This window comes from Ictidomys tridecemlineatus, chromosome 16, assembly GCF_052094955.1.
Source record: "Ictidomys tridecemlineatus isolate mIctTri1 chromosome 16, mIctTri1.hap1, whole genome shotgun sequence".
NCBI classification, from domain to species: domain Eukaryota; kingdom Metazoa; phylum Chordata; class Mammalia; order Rodentia; family Sciuridae; genus Ictidomys; species Ictidomys tridecemlineatus.
Window position 1 is genome coordinate 51,369,522 of NC_135492.1, and position 18,585 is coordinate 51,388,106.

Genomic DNA, 18,585 nt, shown 5'->3' on the forward strand with positions numbered 1-18,585 from the left:
TTCAGGAACCCTGGTCTCTACTGGGAATGACAATTGATACACTCAGTTGTTTTTTTGTTGTGGTTGTTTTTTGTGCCGGGGATTGAACTCAGGGGCACTCGACCACTGAGCCACATCCCCAGCCCTGTTTTGTGTTTTATTTAGAGGCAGGGTCTCACTGAGGTGCTTAGCACCTCACTTTTGCTGAGGCTGACTTTGAACTCATGGTCCTCCTGCCTCAGCCTCCTGAGCCACTGGGATTATAAGTATACACCACCATGCCCAGTTGATAAACTCAGTTTTTTACACAATCAAACAGAAAAATTGCTAAATATTTTTTTACTAGCAGGATAGACCTAAACATTACTATTTAACTTATAAAATTTTCAGCTTGAAATATTTTAAAGGAAAAAACACACAGTTCCAAAATAATACCAAAAGCCACGTATTTAAAGCTTTTAATTTTTAACAGAGATAAAACAGGAGATGGCGTTTAAAATGATAAGACAGTAATAAAATCATAATATTCATATTCCTTTTTATTAGCTGTAATAATTCCTTTTCTTTGGAGTATGCTCATTTCTTCACAAACAAAAATTATTTAAAAAATAATTTCCGACATAAGAAGTGCATCCAGGGTCTCCTTGGGAGCTCTGAGCCTCGGGACAGTTCGTCACAGACAACACAACCTGTGAACCCAATGGAGCAGAAAGTGCCACCCGTGACTGCCTGTGTGTGCATCCTCTTGAACACTCAAGAGAAGGTTTCCAGTTCTGACCTGTGAAAAACAAGAGCCAGGACAAAGCTTGTCTCCGAGCCAGGGAGACCCCGTCAGCTTTCCGTGCCAGCCACGCAACTGTGAGATGACTGGACCCAAGAACAGACTGGTGGTGATTCTTCAGTTCATACCACACAGATGGCGGCTCCTCCTTGCAAAGCTGCAGGGTGGGTGTGAGCTGCGCTGATTTCTCCTGTTTCTGAAACAGTCATGAAAGGTGGGGTCTAAGGAGTGACTTAGTTCTGCCTGCATAGGGACCCCCAGTCTGTGGCTCAGCTGCTGAAGGCCAGCTTCTTGTGCTACTCAGATGCTTCCACGATAAACAGAGAGGGAAAAGCAAAGATTGAGAGAGGAATGAGAAAGAAACAGGAGGGGAACAGGACACCCTACAAAAGACTACCTACCCTTTTATTAAATGAAAATCTGAGAGTGTGGACTCCCATGACGCCCTGTGTATTTCTTAATGCAACACATTTCTGATTTCTTAAAATCATTTTCACTTTGGTTTATCAAACACACGGCATTTATCTTTTATATATAAACATCAGGCAATATTTAGATATGAATCTAGATTTTTTCTGGGGCTTGGTGGCACAGGGTTATAATCCCAGGAGGTTGAGAAGCAGAGGCAGGGAGACCTCAAGTTCAAAGCCAGCCTCGGCAATTTACTGAGGCCCTCAGAAATTTACTGAGATCCTTTCTCAAAATAAAATTAAAAAAAAAAAAAAAGGGCTGGGAGTGTGGCTCAGTGACAGAGTGCCTGGGTTCCATTCCCAACACCTCAGAGATAAAAGAAGTGAGAAAAGAGGGAGGGCAGGAGAGGAGGGGCCAGGAGGGGAAAGGACAGGCAGGAAGAGAGGAGAGAACCGCCTGTGGATTCGCGAGGTTTTCAGGGCTGTAACAGAACTTCTGGCAAACTTCAGACCACAGATTGCAAGTTTTAGACGTCCACTGACTTTAGATTTGTGGCTGTCATATTGAAAGATTTTCTTTCCAAGGTACTTCCTGGGAGTTACCAAAGCCAGAGAAAACACCGCCTCATGGTAATATCCTAGCTGTAGAAAACAGTTAGCACTTTTAGGCAAAAGGACCTGGAAGAGCAAATTCCCCCCCAAATTTCCACCAAACTCACCTAAAATTTCAGGAGATAGCGCGGGAATCTCACAGCAGACAAATGCACCAGGTTCTAAGGTGTCGCAGGTTCATCACTCATCACTCTGGAATGTTCTAGAGCTCTATCGTTGACCTCTGCTGGCCACTGTACTTACTTGTGTATTCAGTGGGCAGCAACAGCAGAGAGTTGTGAGCGCACCTGGCTCTCATAAAAGAAGGGGTGTCGCTCTGCTCAAAGTCCTACCGCAGACTCCAAGTCTCTGGAACCACCAAAGGAGGGAAAGAACTTCTTTAGGTCTGGGAGCCACCAACAAATCCAGAGCGGCACCTGTGGGTTTACTGGCCAATCTGAACACGCGGATTCATGTTCACATCCTGCCTCTTTCACTGCAGATCTGGGGATGTAAGATACATTTTCCTTCATCCAAAGACAAGTCCAAGATGGCCACGTATGAGAGGTGCCCAGGACACAGATGGAAGGCCCAACACTGAGATATGAAAGAGTGGAAGATGTCACTTCTGGTGGTGCATGAGGGGACAAAAGAGCAAAATAAGAGTTCCACATCACAGTGGCAGTTTCCTTAACAAACCAGGCCATCCAACTGGACACCAGGAGAGCAGGGGTTAGTTACTGCCTGCTCTTGCAGACTTGAGCTTGTGACAACCACAGTTGTGGCACATACACCAGTAGTGACTGGAATCTGCTCATGTCTTTGAATGCTGAGGTTTTCATCTCTTTCAGGGGAAGACACTCTGCTGACGTGATGTCCTAGGATTCTGATACACAGGATGCCATATTGACATTAATAAAAATCATGCTTTCCATTTTTCTCTTGTGGATTGCGGTCTATGAAGCAAGGGGCTCCATATTTTTATTTCCAAAAAATGTTTCTGTAAAATTGGATGCATCTTACGCAGACCTGTGTGACTTATAGAAAAGCAATTTTATTTGGTACATTCATTTCTTTGTCTCATAATTTCCTTATTTACCTAATGGAGATGATGTAGGTCCCCACCAAGTTCATTAGGCTGTGGGAAACTTTAAAGATGTCATTTATGCAAAAGCCATTTGTGATAAAGAAATATTCGAAATGTCCCACTGTCAATGCCAACATAGGAGCAACAGGGGAAAAGTCAGTTTCCTGTAGGGAAGAGAATATAGAATTTCCAGTATTGTAGCTTTGTCCTAAGACCTGCCGGGTTTCTTGGTGAACAGCTGGGTAACCCCAGAGGAAAAGAGAAAAAAAAAAAATCAGACTTTCTGAGGCTGGTAGTGAGGTAAATTTTCTTGCCAATGGAATTAGAACTGTTGGCTTTGATCCCATTAAATCTGAAGTTGGTATTGATTTCCACCACTTCCCAAGAGCAGGAGAGAGGTGCCCACGCCTACTGATGGCTGAAGACACCCAACTTGTTTGTCTCTGAGTGAACACAAAGTCACACTTTGCTAAAGAGTTTCCTGGGTCCATGTAATTACTGAATTTCCTTCCAGAAATTACTGTTGCATAGACATTTCTCATGATTTAGTCCTCCACAAATGTAAGCAATTTTCTTGAGAAACACCCTCAGATATATGCTTCATCCTTGAACATGCCCAGTCAGTTGAGATCCGAATGCTTCTTCCAGATACATTCGAGTAAAATGCTGTAAACATAATCATCTTGTCTGACTTTTTAGTCTCCTACATAAAAATCTCAGCATAGGGGCCACTGTTACTGAGATTACCTGTTGTAAATATGAGTTATAATGGAAAATCAGACGTAGAAAATAAGAAAAAAAAGGTTTAAAAAAGGTAGGGTGGTGGGAGGTCTGGAAGGAGGTACATTAAAATGGTGACCATCTTTTCCACTGGTTGGTGGGACGACTAACCTAATCTTGATTTTGGACCCTTGACCTGTACTCTAAAGTCTGTTTGTTTGCCTCATAACGACGGATGACTTTTGTAACAAGGGGTGAGGGTGCCAATTGCATAGAAGGAGGCTCGGGATCGTTAGATGCCACTGAAATGGCCTCTCACACTAGCCGAGAATTGGAAGGCTCTGGAAAGTTCCTTTCCACAGCCAGCCGGACCTGCTGGAACACTGTTACCTGCACAGTAGTAGGCTTTTTGTTTTTGTTTTTAAAGAGATAAATAGGATTTTAGAAAAATTAAAGGCATGTTCCCTTTTTGGGGCAACTAATTTAGCAAAATGTAATAAGCCTTCTAATACTCAACAGTCATGAAGCACCATTAAAAATATTCACACAGAAAAGATCTGGGCACTTCCTTGGCCACAGAAGCCTGAGGGCCCGGAACTCGAGGAGACGGTCAGTGCCTGTGGTCAGGGCCCACGTGGATGATGACGTGCTTCTCATAAGCTCTCCTCATGGTTTTCTCGATTTGCTTCAGGAAAACTTGTGGGATCCGTCCACAGAGAGTGTGCACCGTCTCCAGGAACTTGAGCTGGAGAGGGTAGTACATGGACTGAAAGAGGTTGTCTTGAAAGGGAAACTGAAAGATGAACAAAGAAGACTATTTTAGTCACTAAAATGCCATTTAAAATACAAATCATGCTGACTAAAACCGACCCAGGGACTGACTGTCAGCGCCAGGGTCCAGGTTTGTGTATTCAAAGGCTTAGTGAAAGGAACTGCAGGACCTAGATTCAAATCTGGTCTACTGTGCAACCCCAGCAATCATTGAACCTTGTGGACTGCAAGTCTCCATCTCTTAAAAATATACGTATATGATTTACTGGGTCCTTAAAGCTCCTAGAATCTGAAGACAACACCTTTGTCTTAGGACAGAACCCTTTACACACACTGTGTTCACGCTGAGGAGGGGCAGAACTCAAGTAGGTGCTCGAAATCCACTGTGCCTTATCTACTGAATTCTTATTTTTTGCCTTTGAAGCAATCTTAACCAGCTTCAAGGTATGTGTATGATGACCTCAGAAAGTCCAGGGTCCAGCAAGGACTGGTGTAATTCATGGCCATCCACTTTACTGTAATAATTCGTATTTCACGTCTGAGGGTTTGTTTTTTTGTCCTGGATTTGAACGCTCCTGTTTTCCTACGGGATGTGTCCATGAGCAGTATTTTCCAAAAGAAATCGTACAGACTACTTAGTCGCAGGCATATGTCAAAATTCACCCCACTCTTGTTGAAAGGGAAAAGGCCGCTAGCAGACTCAGACAAAGCTTCATTCTTAGCAAGAACATTTCATGTGAAAAGAGGAGAGATGGAAGAAAAGAACGGTTAAAGGGCAGGATACTCTTGCCCGACAGCCTCGTGTGTGGGCTTCGGTTTCCCAGAACAAGTCTCGGTGCCCTTCAAGTTCATCAGAAATGCTGCTCCGGCATGTTTATCAGAATGCAGTTCCTTCCCGGAGGGAGGTGACGACTGACACAGAACAGGAGTGCATGGGTCCAGGTCAGGGCTGGGACACTCTGTTCTTCAGTGGCGTGGCCTATGCCACTGCTGCACCCTTGAGGTGGGCATGACTCTACCCCTGTCCATCCCCGTGTCCCCAACCAGCGGAACAGCAGGTGGACCTGGAGTCCTCCTGGACTCCTCTTCCCCGCGCCCCTCGGCCCACCCCTCAGCAAGTCCTGAAGCACCAGCTTGACAGTCAGCCAGAGCCAGGCCCTCCCTCTGCGTCCCTCCCTCCCGCGAGCCCTTGCTGCGGACCCTCCCTGAGTGGTACAGCCCAGGTACAGGGGGCCTTTGTCTTCCGCTCCCGCACCCTTCCACCAGGCTGCCTCAGGGGTGCTTCCAAGCCCTAAATCAGAGCCCCCCGCCCTCTGGCAGGGCTTCCCACTGCAATAAGAAGTCCAACTCCTCCCTGGTCTTAGAGGGTGACCTGGGACCCTCTGTCTTATCCCCCACCCCTCCCATTCTGGACATGTGGCCTCCTCCCAGTCCTTTGGGCACGTGGAATTCCTTCCTGCCTAGGGACTCAGCCCTGGTCCTTCTGCTCAGCAGGACCTCCTCTGGGTTCCCATCACCGAGGTGGAAGAGTCTGCCCTATTGCTGACAGTTGTCAGGTGGTGTCCTAAAAGCTGAAAGCAGTCATCTTGCTGGGTTCCACGACCTTCTCCTGAGGTGGCTAATCAGCATAATGATCTCCACTGCACAGACAAGGACTCTGAGGCCCGCAGGCTGAAAGCACAGTTAAGGATTAGCCACTGGAAAGTGACAGAATAGGAACTGGAGCCTATGTGTCCAGGCCCGTGGCCAGGCTCTGACCCCGACCACAGGCACAGCACCATGGCCGGTGGGGAGGGAGGACTCTGTTAGGATAGAGTCTGGCCGGGTGCACTCACACCTCAGTGAAAATTGTCTTTTTAGGCCCAACTGAGGAGTGTCACGGAGTGAGTTGGTGGAATTATTTATGAAACTAGATTCTCTGGCCTCTCTCTGACCCCTGAGAAAACAGACAAGATGAGCTGTAACCCAAGGAGCACAACTTCCTGGCCCAGGCCAGGGCTGATGGGCAAGAGAAAGCCGAGAGGCCCTGGCTGCGAGCTGCGCCCGGCCCTGGACTCAGCGTTTGAATAACTACACGTGAAAACACCCCTGAGTTAGAACAGAGGTTTGGTGTAGCTGAGTCTCCTGGCCCTTGGAAGCCAGGCCCGGGGAATGCAGGAGAGCGGTGGCATCGGCCCACGTGTGCGCCAAGCTCCGGCTGCCCGAGAGGCCAGGCCTGGGGCTCCCCTTGGAGTTCTCCGGTGGTGTTGGGTAAAATGCCTTCTCACATGCACACGGTGTGTCGCCACGTCCTGCCGCACCCCTGCCAAGCCTGTTTGTGAAATCCTGGGCCCTTAAGAAGAAGTCTCTATGAGGCCTGTTAGGGTGGGCAGGCTTCGGGAAGGGGGACTAGAGAGACGATAGACTTTGTGGACTCGCAGTCTCTCTCACTAGTGGTCATCTCTGTGCCAGCCAGGTGGCTCAGGCCTGAGCCTGGTGATTCAGGAGGAAACCGTATGAGCTTCAAATTTCAGCACTACTGAATGATCTCATCAGAATGTGGGGACAGCCATTCACCTGTTCACTCTCTGGCTGCTTTGGTGCCACAGCAGCACAGGTGACTTTTTTTTTTTTTTAAGGTACTGAGGATTGTACCACTTTTACTTTGAAACAGGGTCTTGCTAATGATCTTGCTAAGTTGCCTAGGCTGGCCTCCAACTTGTGATCCTCCTTCCTCAGCCTCCTGAGTAGCAGGGATCACAGGCGTGAGCTTTGGCTCTGCAGCGGTCAGGCCTCCGCCCTGGGCCATCCCTGCAAACACTCAAACCACGGAGGCCACCTTACCAGGGGCGGTGGCTCTGCCACTTCTCTCCACGTTGGCTCCGTGCCTTTCCACTCTGACCTGCTTCTCCTTTCCTCCCTCCATCCCTGGCTCGTGGGTCCACGAGATGTAAAAGCCTCTGTCTGGGGCTCCCTGGCAGTGGGAAGGCTCCAGCCACCTCAGTGGCACCCCCTGACCCTGGCCCTGGGCCCTTTGGTGGGAAACGACAAGCCCTCTCGCGCTGTTGCAGATGGGTGAACACCGGCCTGCTGCTGCCTCCCTTCAGCTCTTTGTCCTAACTGTCCCCTGGACTCCCGACTGCTCCAGGGCTTAGAGCTGGCAGACAGGAAACATTGACTGGAACCAAGTATTGCCATCTTATTTCTCCTGGGTCGTCTTTACCCTATCCTGGGACCCCTCCCAGGGCAAACGGCACAGGAGTTCTCTTTGGATATGAGATTTCCTCCCAAAGTGAATTTAAGTCAGAAACGATGAGAGACTTATGTGGAAATATCAGCTCAGGAGCAGACACAGTTATGGTCCTGGGGACAAGGGGATCTAGTGATGTGGTGGCTTGGGGGTGGGGAACTGGTGAAACCCCAGGCTCTGGGAATATCTGCACTGCGAAGGGCCTGGCGACCACTGCGCCCCACGTGGCAGTGCACGCGGGCTCAGCAGTGCCACTTACGTCCCGCATGGCCTCGTAGAGGGCCTTGAAGGTGGGCTGCTTGTCGTCGTGGTAGACGCCCCGGTTGCCGTGCAGGACCGACACGCCCTCGCGCTCAGCCTCTCGGCAGTTGCTCCCGTACATGCAGTGATCCGGCCGGTAGTTCCACTGGCAGGGGAACAGGTAGAGGCGCTCTGCGGAGACAGGGGCAAGCCACCCGCTCAGGCCCGCCCGCCAGCGGGCGTCCCCAATGGCTGCGCCATTCCAACAGGAACGAGGGCCACTGCGACTCAGACCAAGTTTCAGCAAACCTGACAACATCCTGAGATCATGAACTGAAGTTACATCCACTAAGGACCATGAGAGTTTCATCCAAAACAATGGAAGTCAAATCAGGGCACCAGACAGCCTGGCCCAAGTCCCAGTCACCCATGTCCTTGAACTCCGCATCTGCAGAGTGGAAATAGCAGGGTCTCCCTCTGATTTTTGTTTTTCTTTGTACCAGGGATTGAACTCAGGGGCTCTCGACCACTGAGCCACCTCCCCCGCCCTATTCTGTATTTTATTTAGAGTCAGGGTCTCACTGAGTTGCTTAGTGCCTTGATTTTGCTGAGGCTCCTCCTGCCTCAGCCTCCGGAGCCGCTGGGATTACAGGCATGAGTCACTGTGCCCAGCAGTTTATCCCTCTGATTTTGACAACTGAATTTTTTAAATACATGGAAAATGTGTAGCAGAGGGTCAAGCACACAGCAGTACTCAGTACTGTTGGCAGCTTGATCAACTCATTTCTGGGGGTGGTGCTGGGGTTCGAACCCAGGGCCGCATGCTTACTCAGCAGGTACTTTTCCCCTGAGCTCCATTCCCAGGCCTAGAACCAACTCCTAGGAAAGATTTTGTGAAATGGACAGACCCACTCGCAATGGAAGCCGGGATTCCTCTTTAGACGAAGCCCTCCCCCAGGACGAGCATGTGCACCATCTCTGTGTGTGTACATATGTGCGAGTGTGCATCTCCAAAGCCTCCCCCAGGACGAGCATGTGCACAGTGCTCTGTGTGTGCATCTCTGAAGCATGTTGTTCACCTTTGGAAGACTCTTCCCCAACCCAGTCTTGCCACCATTAGGTACAGGGAGGCTGCTACTGGCATCTGCTGGGGTGCTCTAAGCATCCTATAGGGGACAGGGATGCCGTCACGTCCTACAGTGAACACGAGAGCCCCCACACTGAGACTGCCACTCTAATCCTACTGGACGCGGAAGACTCCCCCTTGCCGACTGCAGTTATTATGCGAATGGCAGTAAGTTCCTGAGCCTGAGCTGCCAGCTCCTAGGCCTGAGGCCTTTCAGGCTGAGGCCTGAGCAGTAGGATCAGATCACAGCTCTCTGAAAGGCATCACTGAGGGTGAGGAGGGCCCTGTGAGCCCAAGGAAGGGCTACAGCCAATCAACCCTGGTGGACGTGCTTCTTCCTGGGCCGATGGCCTCCCCCCTCACGGAGAGGACCACCTTTAAGAGGCATGGTGGTGCACGCTTGTCATCCCAGTGGCTTGGGAGGCTGCAGCAGGAGGGTCAAAGTCAGCCTTAGCAACTTAGCAAGGCCCTAAACAACTCAGTGAGACCCTGTCTCTAAATAAAATACAAAATAGGGCTAGGAGGTGGCTCCGTGGTGGAGTGCCCCTGAGTTCAATCCCCAGGACCCACCCCCCCAAAACAGATTACTTACAGAAGGCTCCAGTATGGACACCAGAGAACCAAGGACCAGCACCACCACCACCCCCCGCCCCCCCCGCCTCGCAGACCATGTGTACTTTTGCAGCTTGGTGTTTGACGGGCCAGAGGCATCAGGACCCTCCCAAACACCTCATGGCACACAGCACCCGCTCTCCTCTTCCTGGAGCACCCCATTCCCCCTCGCTTGTTCCCCCTTACCCCACACTGCAGGTTCACAGTCCATGAGTGGGGTGGCCACCTTCAAGTCACAATCCCTAGCTCTGAACCCACAGTTCTGTCCCCTGTGGGGCCTTTCTGCGTTTACCTCAAGGGTGGATGTGAGGACCGGAGAGACGAGAAGCCCAGCGGTGCCCAGTGACTTCCTCCGTGACCCAGTGGTTCACATCAGCCACACAGGACACCTGCGTGGGCATTTGAATCGAACCTGCTAAGGTTCCCAGCTTCACAGGTTGGTCTAGAACCCATCTCTGCTTTTACCAATCCATTGACTGAATCAACATCTGCTGAGTGCCCGCTGTGCAAGCTGGGAACAAAACAGATCCTGGGCAAGTCCAGCCCTGCCTTCTGGGGGCTTAGCACTGGTGAGGCTTTCGCTTCTGGCAAGCGCCTAGGACCTCTTGCACAAGGACACCTTTCTCCCACAGTGGCCTCTGTAGAGGCCTGGACCCAGTAAGGGGCACTGCGTGGCAGGAAGTAGAAATGGCCACGGCTTGGGAATCAGACAGATGTTGGTTCAAATTGGCTTCTACCTGCTGCTGGCTCTCTAACCTTGGTGTTATGAGACACTTGGCCTCAGTTGAGGCCTGAATCTCGCCCCCCCCCCAGTCGGCTGTGACCTGGCAGCAGAGCAGCTGGGAACCGGCTCTGAGCTCAACCTCTGCAGGGTTGGAACACAGGACTCCACCACTGGTGGAGTCAATCCAAACATGCCACATGGCCTTTCCATGCTTCAGTTTCATCATCTGTAAAGTGGGGAGAAGCACAGACACCACCTGACGGGAGGTGGAGGGTGTTAAACGCATGCTGGGAATAGGGGCTGGCACGAAGAAGCAGAACACAAGTGGCGACACTACCTGTCACCACCGTCGGCATCATCGTGAGGTGGTGGGCGTTAGGTTACTAGAAGGGGAAACCAGAGAACTTCAACTGAACGAGAGTGGACTACTTCTGAACAGAGTCTACCTGTGATAAATACTTATTCCAATTGCTCCTGGACATGCAGGGGGCCAGTCTTTCTTAACATTTTATAGGTCACAGATCTGTCTGAGAGTCTAATGAAAGCTGTAGACCCTGACTTTGGAAAAATACAACTGGGAACATATATAGGCTCATAAAGAACATTTGCTTACAAGTTCAGGGATTTATAAATCTCATAAAGACCAGCTAAGAACCTCAGCTGTCGGATCTCAAATAGGAAACAGGATTCCAGACAGAATTTGATTCACATCTTCACACCCTGCAGAATCTCCCAGAACAACGCAAAATATTGAACAACGCAAAATATACTGAACGCACAGTCCACGCCAGCTTCGCTACGTGCTCTGCTGAGGGGAACCCGTGTCGGTGCGTGATAAGGGGCTGCTTCTGCCCCTAGGGCTTTATGGTCTTGGAGATGGTGCACAGTAGGAGCGAGATGAACGGTGCATTCAGTAGTCCTGGAGGGAGAGCTCATCCCCAGGAGGTGAGGTGAGGATGGAATTCTCACAGCCAACAACAGAGACTTGGAAGAACAGTCAAGGAGGACAAGATGGAGGAAAAATGCTTGGAAATCAGTGAGTGTGTGTATATTTGCAGTACTGGCCATTGAACCCAGGGACTCACAGATGCTTGGCAAGTGTGCTACCACTGAGCTGCATCTCCAGGTCTTTTGAGGCAGGGTTTTGCTAAGTTGCTGAGTCTCACCTCAAACTTGCAATCCTCTTCCCTTAGCCTCCCAGGTAGCTGGGACTACAGGTGTACGCCACCACACCCAGCTCAGACTGTGTTTTAGAAAAGACAAATGATCTTAGTTTTCCTGGGGCAAAGGTGAGCTCTTCAAATGGAGCAGGCAAAAGGAAAAAAGTTGTCTCATGAATACATTGCCCTGTGCCATTCCCAGCAGCCACGTGGAACCAGCCCAGATGTCCGTCAACAGAAGAACGGATGAGGAAAATGTGGGATAGATACCCAACGGAGTTTTACCCAGCCATAAAGAAGAATGAAGCTATGACATTTTCCAGCAGATGAATGGAACTGGACAACATCATGCTAAAGGAAACAAGCCAGACCCAGGAAGTCAAGGGTTGGCGAACGTTTTGCCACAGACATGGAAGCTATAGAGGTGGGCAGAGAGAAAGGATAAAGAAAGACGTGTAGGGGAACAGAAGGGAGACAGATAGAGCCCAAGAAGGGACAGAGAGGAGGGAGAGGGGAAGGCCTGGGAAGGACTTGCAACAGGGGCCACTTCGTGCTTTGCATAAAACCCTTCCTGTTACATAGTCGGGGTAAAATCTACCAAATTTTGCTATATCTATGTACAAATGAACCACAATGAATGCAGCCTTTATATATAATTATAATTCATTTATAAATATATATATATAAATATATATATATATATAAAATTATAATGCTAATTAAATACCAATTAAAAATAGGATCAGTAGACTAGAGCAAGCAGGGCATGACATTGATGAAATCATGTTACCTGAAGGTACAACTAGGACATCATGCACCCCCTAAGATGTATGATTATAATGTACCAATAAAAATTACTTTGAAAAAAGTAACTTTGCTCTGGCCTATAATATTCAAAACATAGAAACCTATGTAAGGATGCAAGTAATTAACTTCCATTCTAGTTTGTGAAGCAGAAGAGAATGAGTTTGTTCTTTCGAGAGGAGATGAGGAAGCTCATCCAGTGGAGGTGGTGTTGATGCCGGCAGGAAGGAGGGCAGCTCCGGCCATCTGGGCTGGGACTGAGCAGTGCAGGTGAACCAGCCTTGGCTGCTGTTTTGCTCTTGGGCTCCAGAGTTAAGCTCACAGGAGTCGGCCCGACTGGTTTAGCAGGAGCCCCAGAGAGGGCAGGGCACGAGGACTGCATGTAGTGGCGGAAGAGAAATTCCCCTCTAGTCACTAGAAGCAGAAGGAAATCCACTGTGGCAGTTAAGGGGGACAGATGTGTCCCTTATTCACAGCTCCACCTTGCAGGGGTTACACTGTGAGATCCCCATTTTGTCGGGGATGGAAAGACAGAGGGGGCTAAGGCAGTGTCATGGAGAGGGCTGAGGGCAGGAACCCCCTGCAGATCCACTAGCCAACCCCGGAGCGCACTAGGGTAGTTACTGAGCACATGATCAATAACCTGCTCTGAAATGGGTGTGTTGCAGGCCTGGTTCTCAGGGCTGTCACAGTCTGATGTTTAAAACAGACAGCTCAGGTGGACTTACTCACTGCCGAAGGAATAAGACCACACATGACTTTAAAATCCCAGATCCCCAAAAGCTCCAACCTCTGTCACATACCAGAGTCCTTTCAAAGCCAACCTATCTTGAGCCCTTGGTCTTGTATCTCTCTCTCAGTTTTATGTGAAGAAGCTCGTGAACTTCTGTGCGCGTGAGACCCTGGGGCTCCCAGGCCCACACTGGCTCCAGGGTCAGCCAGGGCAAAGCCTTGTGGGTGGGCTGCTCCTCACATTTGGTTCCTTTCTGTTCACAGCGGACCCCCTCCCTCTACCTCATGGCAACGTGGTCACTGAGAGCCACCATGCCAACAGGCCAGGCTGCTGGTTGCCCTGTCCCGGCATTCATTTTTGTGAAGCCCTTTCCTGGAACTCGGCTCTCCCAGTCTCCTCTTTTCTTCTAGAACACACCTTGTTCCAGAAAAGGGCCGCTCATTCTTCCAAGAAGACGTTTCTTATTATGCAATCCAGGGGGCCCTCCCCCTTCCAGCCCAGCGGCCTGTCCTTAGGGCCTCATTTGTTCCCTCATGTCACCATCAGACGTCAGTGGTTCCAAAGGACAGGGGACTCTTTGGGAGTCTTCTTCTCCCAGTAACAGGCAAGTTCCATGACAGCAGGACCTGCGCTTCTGCTCTCTGATGCTACATCCCAGCACCTACCCTGTGCGGGCACCCAGTAGGTTCTCAAAAAATAACCCTGGATGAATGAATGAGGTGGAGCTTGTGCCTCTTGCGCCACACGATGGCTGTCCTTCCTCCTGCTTCTCTCCTGTTCCTGACTGCGGCCTCTTTCCCTCCATTGGCCCTGCCTCTCCCCTCCTTTCTCTCACTTCCATTGATTCAACCCCAACTCTGAAGACCAACTTCCCTGAAGGTGCTGAGCCTCTCACCAGGAAGAACACAAAGTGGACACCACCCCTTGTCACACACCTACACCTCCCACTCTTCTCTCGCGCTCTGTCTCAGGGCTCGGGAACTTCCCAGACGCCCCACGCTGGGTTTCCCTGAAGGGTCCTGCTGTGAAGCCCTCGGCTGTGTCAGCCCCAGAGTGCGGCCCTCACTGCCACCCGATGCTGGCTGCTTCTGGGGACTGCACATCGATCCTGGCAGGAGGAGAGCCAGGCCTAAATCAGGCCACTGGGGAGAGCTGTGCCCGTGACAATGGCCCCTCCTGCCTCCCTCGGGCCGTGCACTCAGCTCACGTCAGCCTGTGACGGTCACAGGGTGCCCGCCCTTCTGCCCCCTTTGGCAGAGCTCTCCTGCTGCCCCTCTGGCTGGGTGCTCCGCCTGGTTCATCTGTACCTGGTTGGGGTCATTTTCTTCCCTGCCCACAGCCCACTTTTCTAGAAATGGCCCCGGAAGAAGAAGCAGATCTAAGTGGTCACGTGGAGAGGGAAATGTCACATGGCTGCATGGCTGGTCTTCATAGCCAGGCGAGGTCAGTGTCTGTCTGTCTGTCTTGAGTTGGAAACATAAGAAAGCCATCATTTTAGCCAGTGGACTCCTATGATCATGCTGACCTGGCCACCAAAATGGGCCTTGGGCAAACCAAGGTGTCGGGAGACAGCAAGCAGCCAGACAGGCAGGGGGAGAGGCCAAGACGCAGAGCCCACCAGGCCTTCCTGCAGCCATCCCCATGGAGCCCGTGTGGCCTGACCCACCTGTCGTGAGAGCCCCCGGACTTACTGAGTCTCCCCCTCGCTTGGCCTGCCTCCGTGCACTCGGCTCCGTATCTCTTTCTAGAGCGTTCTCTTTGGGCTCATGTCTGATTTTCAGACTCCACGGAACTCTGGTCTGACTCAAACACCCCTGTCAGGATGTGAGCTCAGACTTCCTCCCTGGAAGGAGCTGCCCGCCCCAGGGGTCCTGTGGGAGGAGCCACCTGCAGGGCCCCAAGGGCTTCGGCCGATTCCTCTTGAGCCAGTTTATGACCCATCATTGCAATTACATCCCCACAGCCTTTTACTATCTAATTATAGCAAGAGTTCTAAAACACTTTTACCTCATGAGTTTCAAACACATTTTAAAATGCAGTGTTACTGGCTAGAGGAGACGCTAGTAACAAAGGCACTCCAGGTGGACCATGGGTTTATGCGGCTGCTTCATCCACAGCAACCCAAGCGGCCATCACATGAATGTGCATTTCCAGAGTCACAGCCCAGCTGCCTCCCTCTCTCCTGCCTAGGGGTAAAGGTGACACGTCTTGTTTTCAAATGTCGTTGGTGTGGGTCATACTCGGTGCTCACAGACCATGTAATTGGAGGGAAACGGACAGTGGGAGGGACATTGCTGGATTCCGGTTAGAGGCTCCGGGGTGGAGTGTGAAACAAGATCAAAGTCGGCCAATGAGGAACAGGCAGTGGGGATCTAAAACTTGGTGACTTACTTCACCTGCCTGGAACCAGGATTCGGAACCAGCTTCAAAATCACTTTATGATATTTTTACGCAGGGGATCTAGGTACGAGTAGGGAAGCCATTAAACTCAGCTGGTTCCGCGACCATTAAAGACAGGGGACTCCTGTCTAATTGCGAAGTTCCTTACGATGGCCTTTGAAGAGCATTTACTCACCAATCTCGTCCTCAAATAGTCTGCAATAGGCTATGAGGGTTTCTGGGAAGGCAACCGCGAGGACCTTTGGATGCCTCAGTAGAGGAAGACGGGCAGTGAGTTTATGTCACGTACTTGTAGCCACACATGGGCATTCACCCCATTGCCATTTCAACCTGTGCATCGTATCTGACTGACTTCTTGGAAGAGTGGTGACGCAGTCGCAAAGACAGTCCCTCAAAACGGAGGCCCATGCTGGAGACCTCAACATCTGTGCCCATGATGATGTTGTGCTAGAGCTGAGGTTCCCCTTCCACCGGACACCCAGGGGGCAGATGGAAGGGCAGGAGCAGGGGACACAGCCCCTCTGCCCCACTCGGGCCCAGTCAACAGCAGCCAGACCCGGGGTGTCTCTGTGGAGCCAGGTGGGCATCCTCCCCCCACACGACCTTTGTGAACGAGGACCTACCTGGGTTGAAGTAAAAGATGATATTTAACAAGTCCTGGTCCCCCCACGTGATGGCGTTCCTGTACGCCTGGTACAGCGGGTACAGCATGTCCTCCCAAGCCAGGCCCGTCGGAGTCATGCTGTTCTGGAAGAGAGGACACCATCAGAGCAGCTGAGGCGGAGCCAGGGGACCGTGTCCACTGAGAAGCAGGGGAGGGGACTGCTTTTCTTTCCCTCCCAGGACAAAGCAAAGAGGGCTGCTGCTAGCCTCGGGCCCGGGACAAAGCAAAATCAGGGCCGCAGGGTGTAGGCTTCCTGGTGGACACACGGATGTCGACTGACCTGGAGCTGGACGGCGGACCTGCCGCTTCTATTCTGAAACCCATGCCTGACACTGAACCTATTTCTTAAGCTTATTTCTTGCCTCTGAAGTACAGAAGCAAAGCACAGATAGCAAAATTGTGGTATCTTAACTTAAACAATTATTGACTCTTAAATGTAACACATTAAATATTCAATTAGTACATAGAGGTAAAAATTCAAAAAGTGAGAATATTTCTTTCACTATCCTCCTCCAAAGCTCATTCCCAGTTTCCCCAGAAGCATCCACAATGAACAGTTAACTGTCTAGGTGTTCTGGAAACTTCTAAGCCATCAACATGAGCACACTACAGTGCCATGATATGCTTGCTACATGTAGGTTTTTCTCACTTGGTTCTTTTTAGAGATCTTATTAGTCTCACTTATACCCCTAACCTATCCTTTTTAAATGTTTTTCAGGGCCGGGGACCAGTCACAGAGCCTTGTGCAGTCTAGGCCAGGGCCCCACCACCACCGCTGAGCTCTACGCCAGCCATAATTAACTTTCTTTTTAATATGAGGATAATTGTTTTTACTGGTTCTTTTTTCTGATGTTATTTAGGTGCTTTCCAGCTCTTTCCTAGGATAAAATATGAAACCACAAACACCCCTGTATCACTGTCTCTGCATACTCATATCAACATGTGGCTAGAGTGATCCCCAAGTTTTTTTGCATGGCTTTGGAAGCCTTGGTTATGCACAGAGTTCAGAAATGCCACAGGATATCCCTGGGCGAGAACTGTAAAAGCGACACATTCCATAGCCATGTGGGCTTTCCCCAAATAAACAAATACCCTATAACTTTCCAGATTAAACCCTTTCCTCTAGGGACGTCCATCCGTACCTGCAGGCCACCTGCCACATTCCCTGAATCAGCGAATGGATGACCCAGGATGTCACGATGGACAACTTCCCATCTGTAAAAGAAATTCCAGAGCACTCACTCTTACCTTGAACTGGGTACTTCTTATCCGAGTTAAATTCATCAGCATGACCCCTGAATTAACTCCTGCAGAGCCGTAGAAAGGGTGGCGAGCAAAGCGGCTATACCAGCCGATCTTGGGGATTTCGTGCTCTGGGGCCATGGCTGCGAGCTGGGTGGAGTTGAACTGCCGCAGAAGCTTCCAGATGTCATCGACAGGTCTCAGGAAGAGGACGTCAGTGTCCACGTAGAGAAGCGAGTCCACGTCCTTTAAAATCACCTTTGGGTGGAAGGGGGACAAAACAAAACCATCATAAAGGAAGTGGCCTGATAAGAAGAGTGTCACCAATGTTCACTGCAAAGTGCTGAATTTGAGAAAAGGCACCAAGCTCAGCTCCTGTCCTCCCTTCTCTTTTGACAAGAGGGATAGGTGTCAATCAAGGAGGAGGCTTAAGGTGATTCTTGATCTAGATTGGCCCAATTCTAGGACCTCAGATCATATCTGCGACATTTGGCCATTAGGTAAATGGGGTCTAATATCGAGTGAAATCTAAAATGGAGGCCATGAGAATGAATTCCCGAAAAACTTCTTGTTAATGAAGTCCAGGAAACAGCCCCCAGCAGATTTGAAGAGAGCGCATCCCAAAGAAGTGTTCATGAACAGCAAACTTGAAGATGCTGCCTGAGAAGTCCTTCCTGCCCAGACTACTTCTTGGGCCCACCTGTGTCCCACCCCTGGGCCTTCCCACCTACATTCCATCACTGAAAACTATAAAATGGAGAGACCACCGCACTTCCACGGATTCCACCTCTTGGGTCCCCTTCTTCCTCGGGAAGGGAGAAGTCTTTTCTGCTGTCCTTTAATAAACTTCTATTTTCCACTCTGACCTTGCCTCGGCGTGCTTCTCTGGTGTTATTCTTCAACATCGGGGAAGCAAGGACTCGTCACCGGTCAACAGCGGTAACAGTGTCACAAGGACACGCACACACAAGGCACTCAGCAGTGGCTGCGTAAGTGAATACTCAGTGAGTAGCAGGGTTGCAAGTAAAACGTCTCTGTTTTCCCTCTGAAAATGTCACGTGCAATCCGCTGCCATTCCCTTCGGCGCCCACGGCATTCCAACACGCGTCACCACGAGAGCCTGTCCAGCAGCCGGGTGGAGCAGAGGGGAGACAAGCTTCTTCGCCTTCTCACACCAGGCTCACTCACCACCTTCACTGGAACCATGCACAGGCCTGGCTGCTCTTCTACTCTGTCTACAGCACTGCACCTCTGGGGGCCGATTCTGCAGCAGTTACTGCTGTATTAACTTGAAGAGGACCATTGTGGGCTG

At 50.4% G+C, this 18,585-nt stretch overlaps 1 protein-coding gene across 4 annotated transcripts in view; it reads right to left on the reverse strand.

Annotated features, from left to right (window-relative positions):
- Positions 1-421: 421 nt before the first annotated feature.
- The window catches only part of Gxylt2 (glucoside xylosyltransferase 2), a 57,308-nt gene continuing 39,144 nt past the window's right edge, over positions 422-18,585 (reverse strand). The window contains exons 4-8 of one of the 4 annotated variants that reach the window (XM_078033586.1): positions 17,280-17,531; positions 15,991-16,114; positions 7,828-8,000; positions 1,890-4,361; positions 422-757 (exon numbers count right to left, since the gene is read on the reverse strand). In XM_078033586.1, coding sequence (XP_077889712.1) covers positions 4,179-4,361; positions 7,828-8,000; positions 15,991-16,114; positions 17,280-17,531 — 732 coding nt within the window. In that variant the 3' untranslated portion in view covers positions 422-757; positions 1,890-4,178. Of the gene's footprint in view, positions 1,813-1,889; positions 4,362-7,827; positions 8,001-15,990; positions 16,115-17,279; positions 17,532-18,585 lie in introns of those variants that run through there. The other 3 variants (XM_078033585.1, XM_078033583.1, XM_078033587.1) reach the window with 3 other exon arrangements.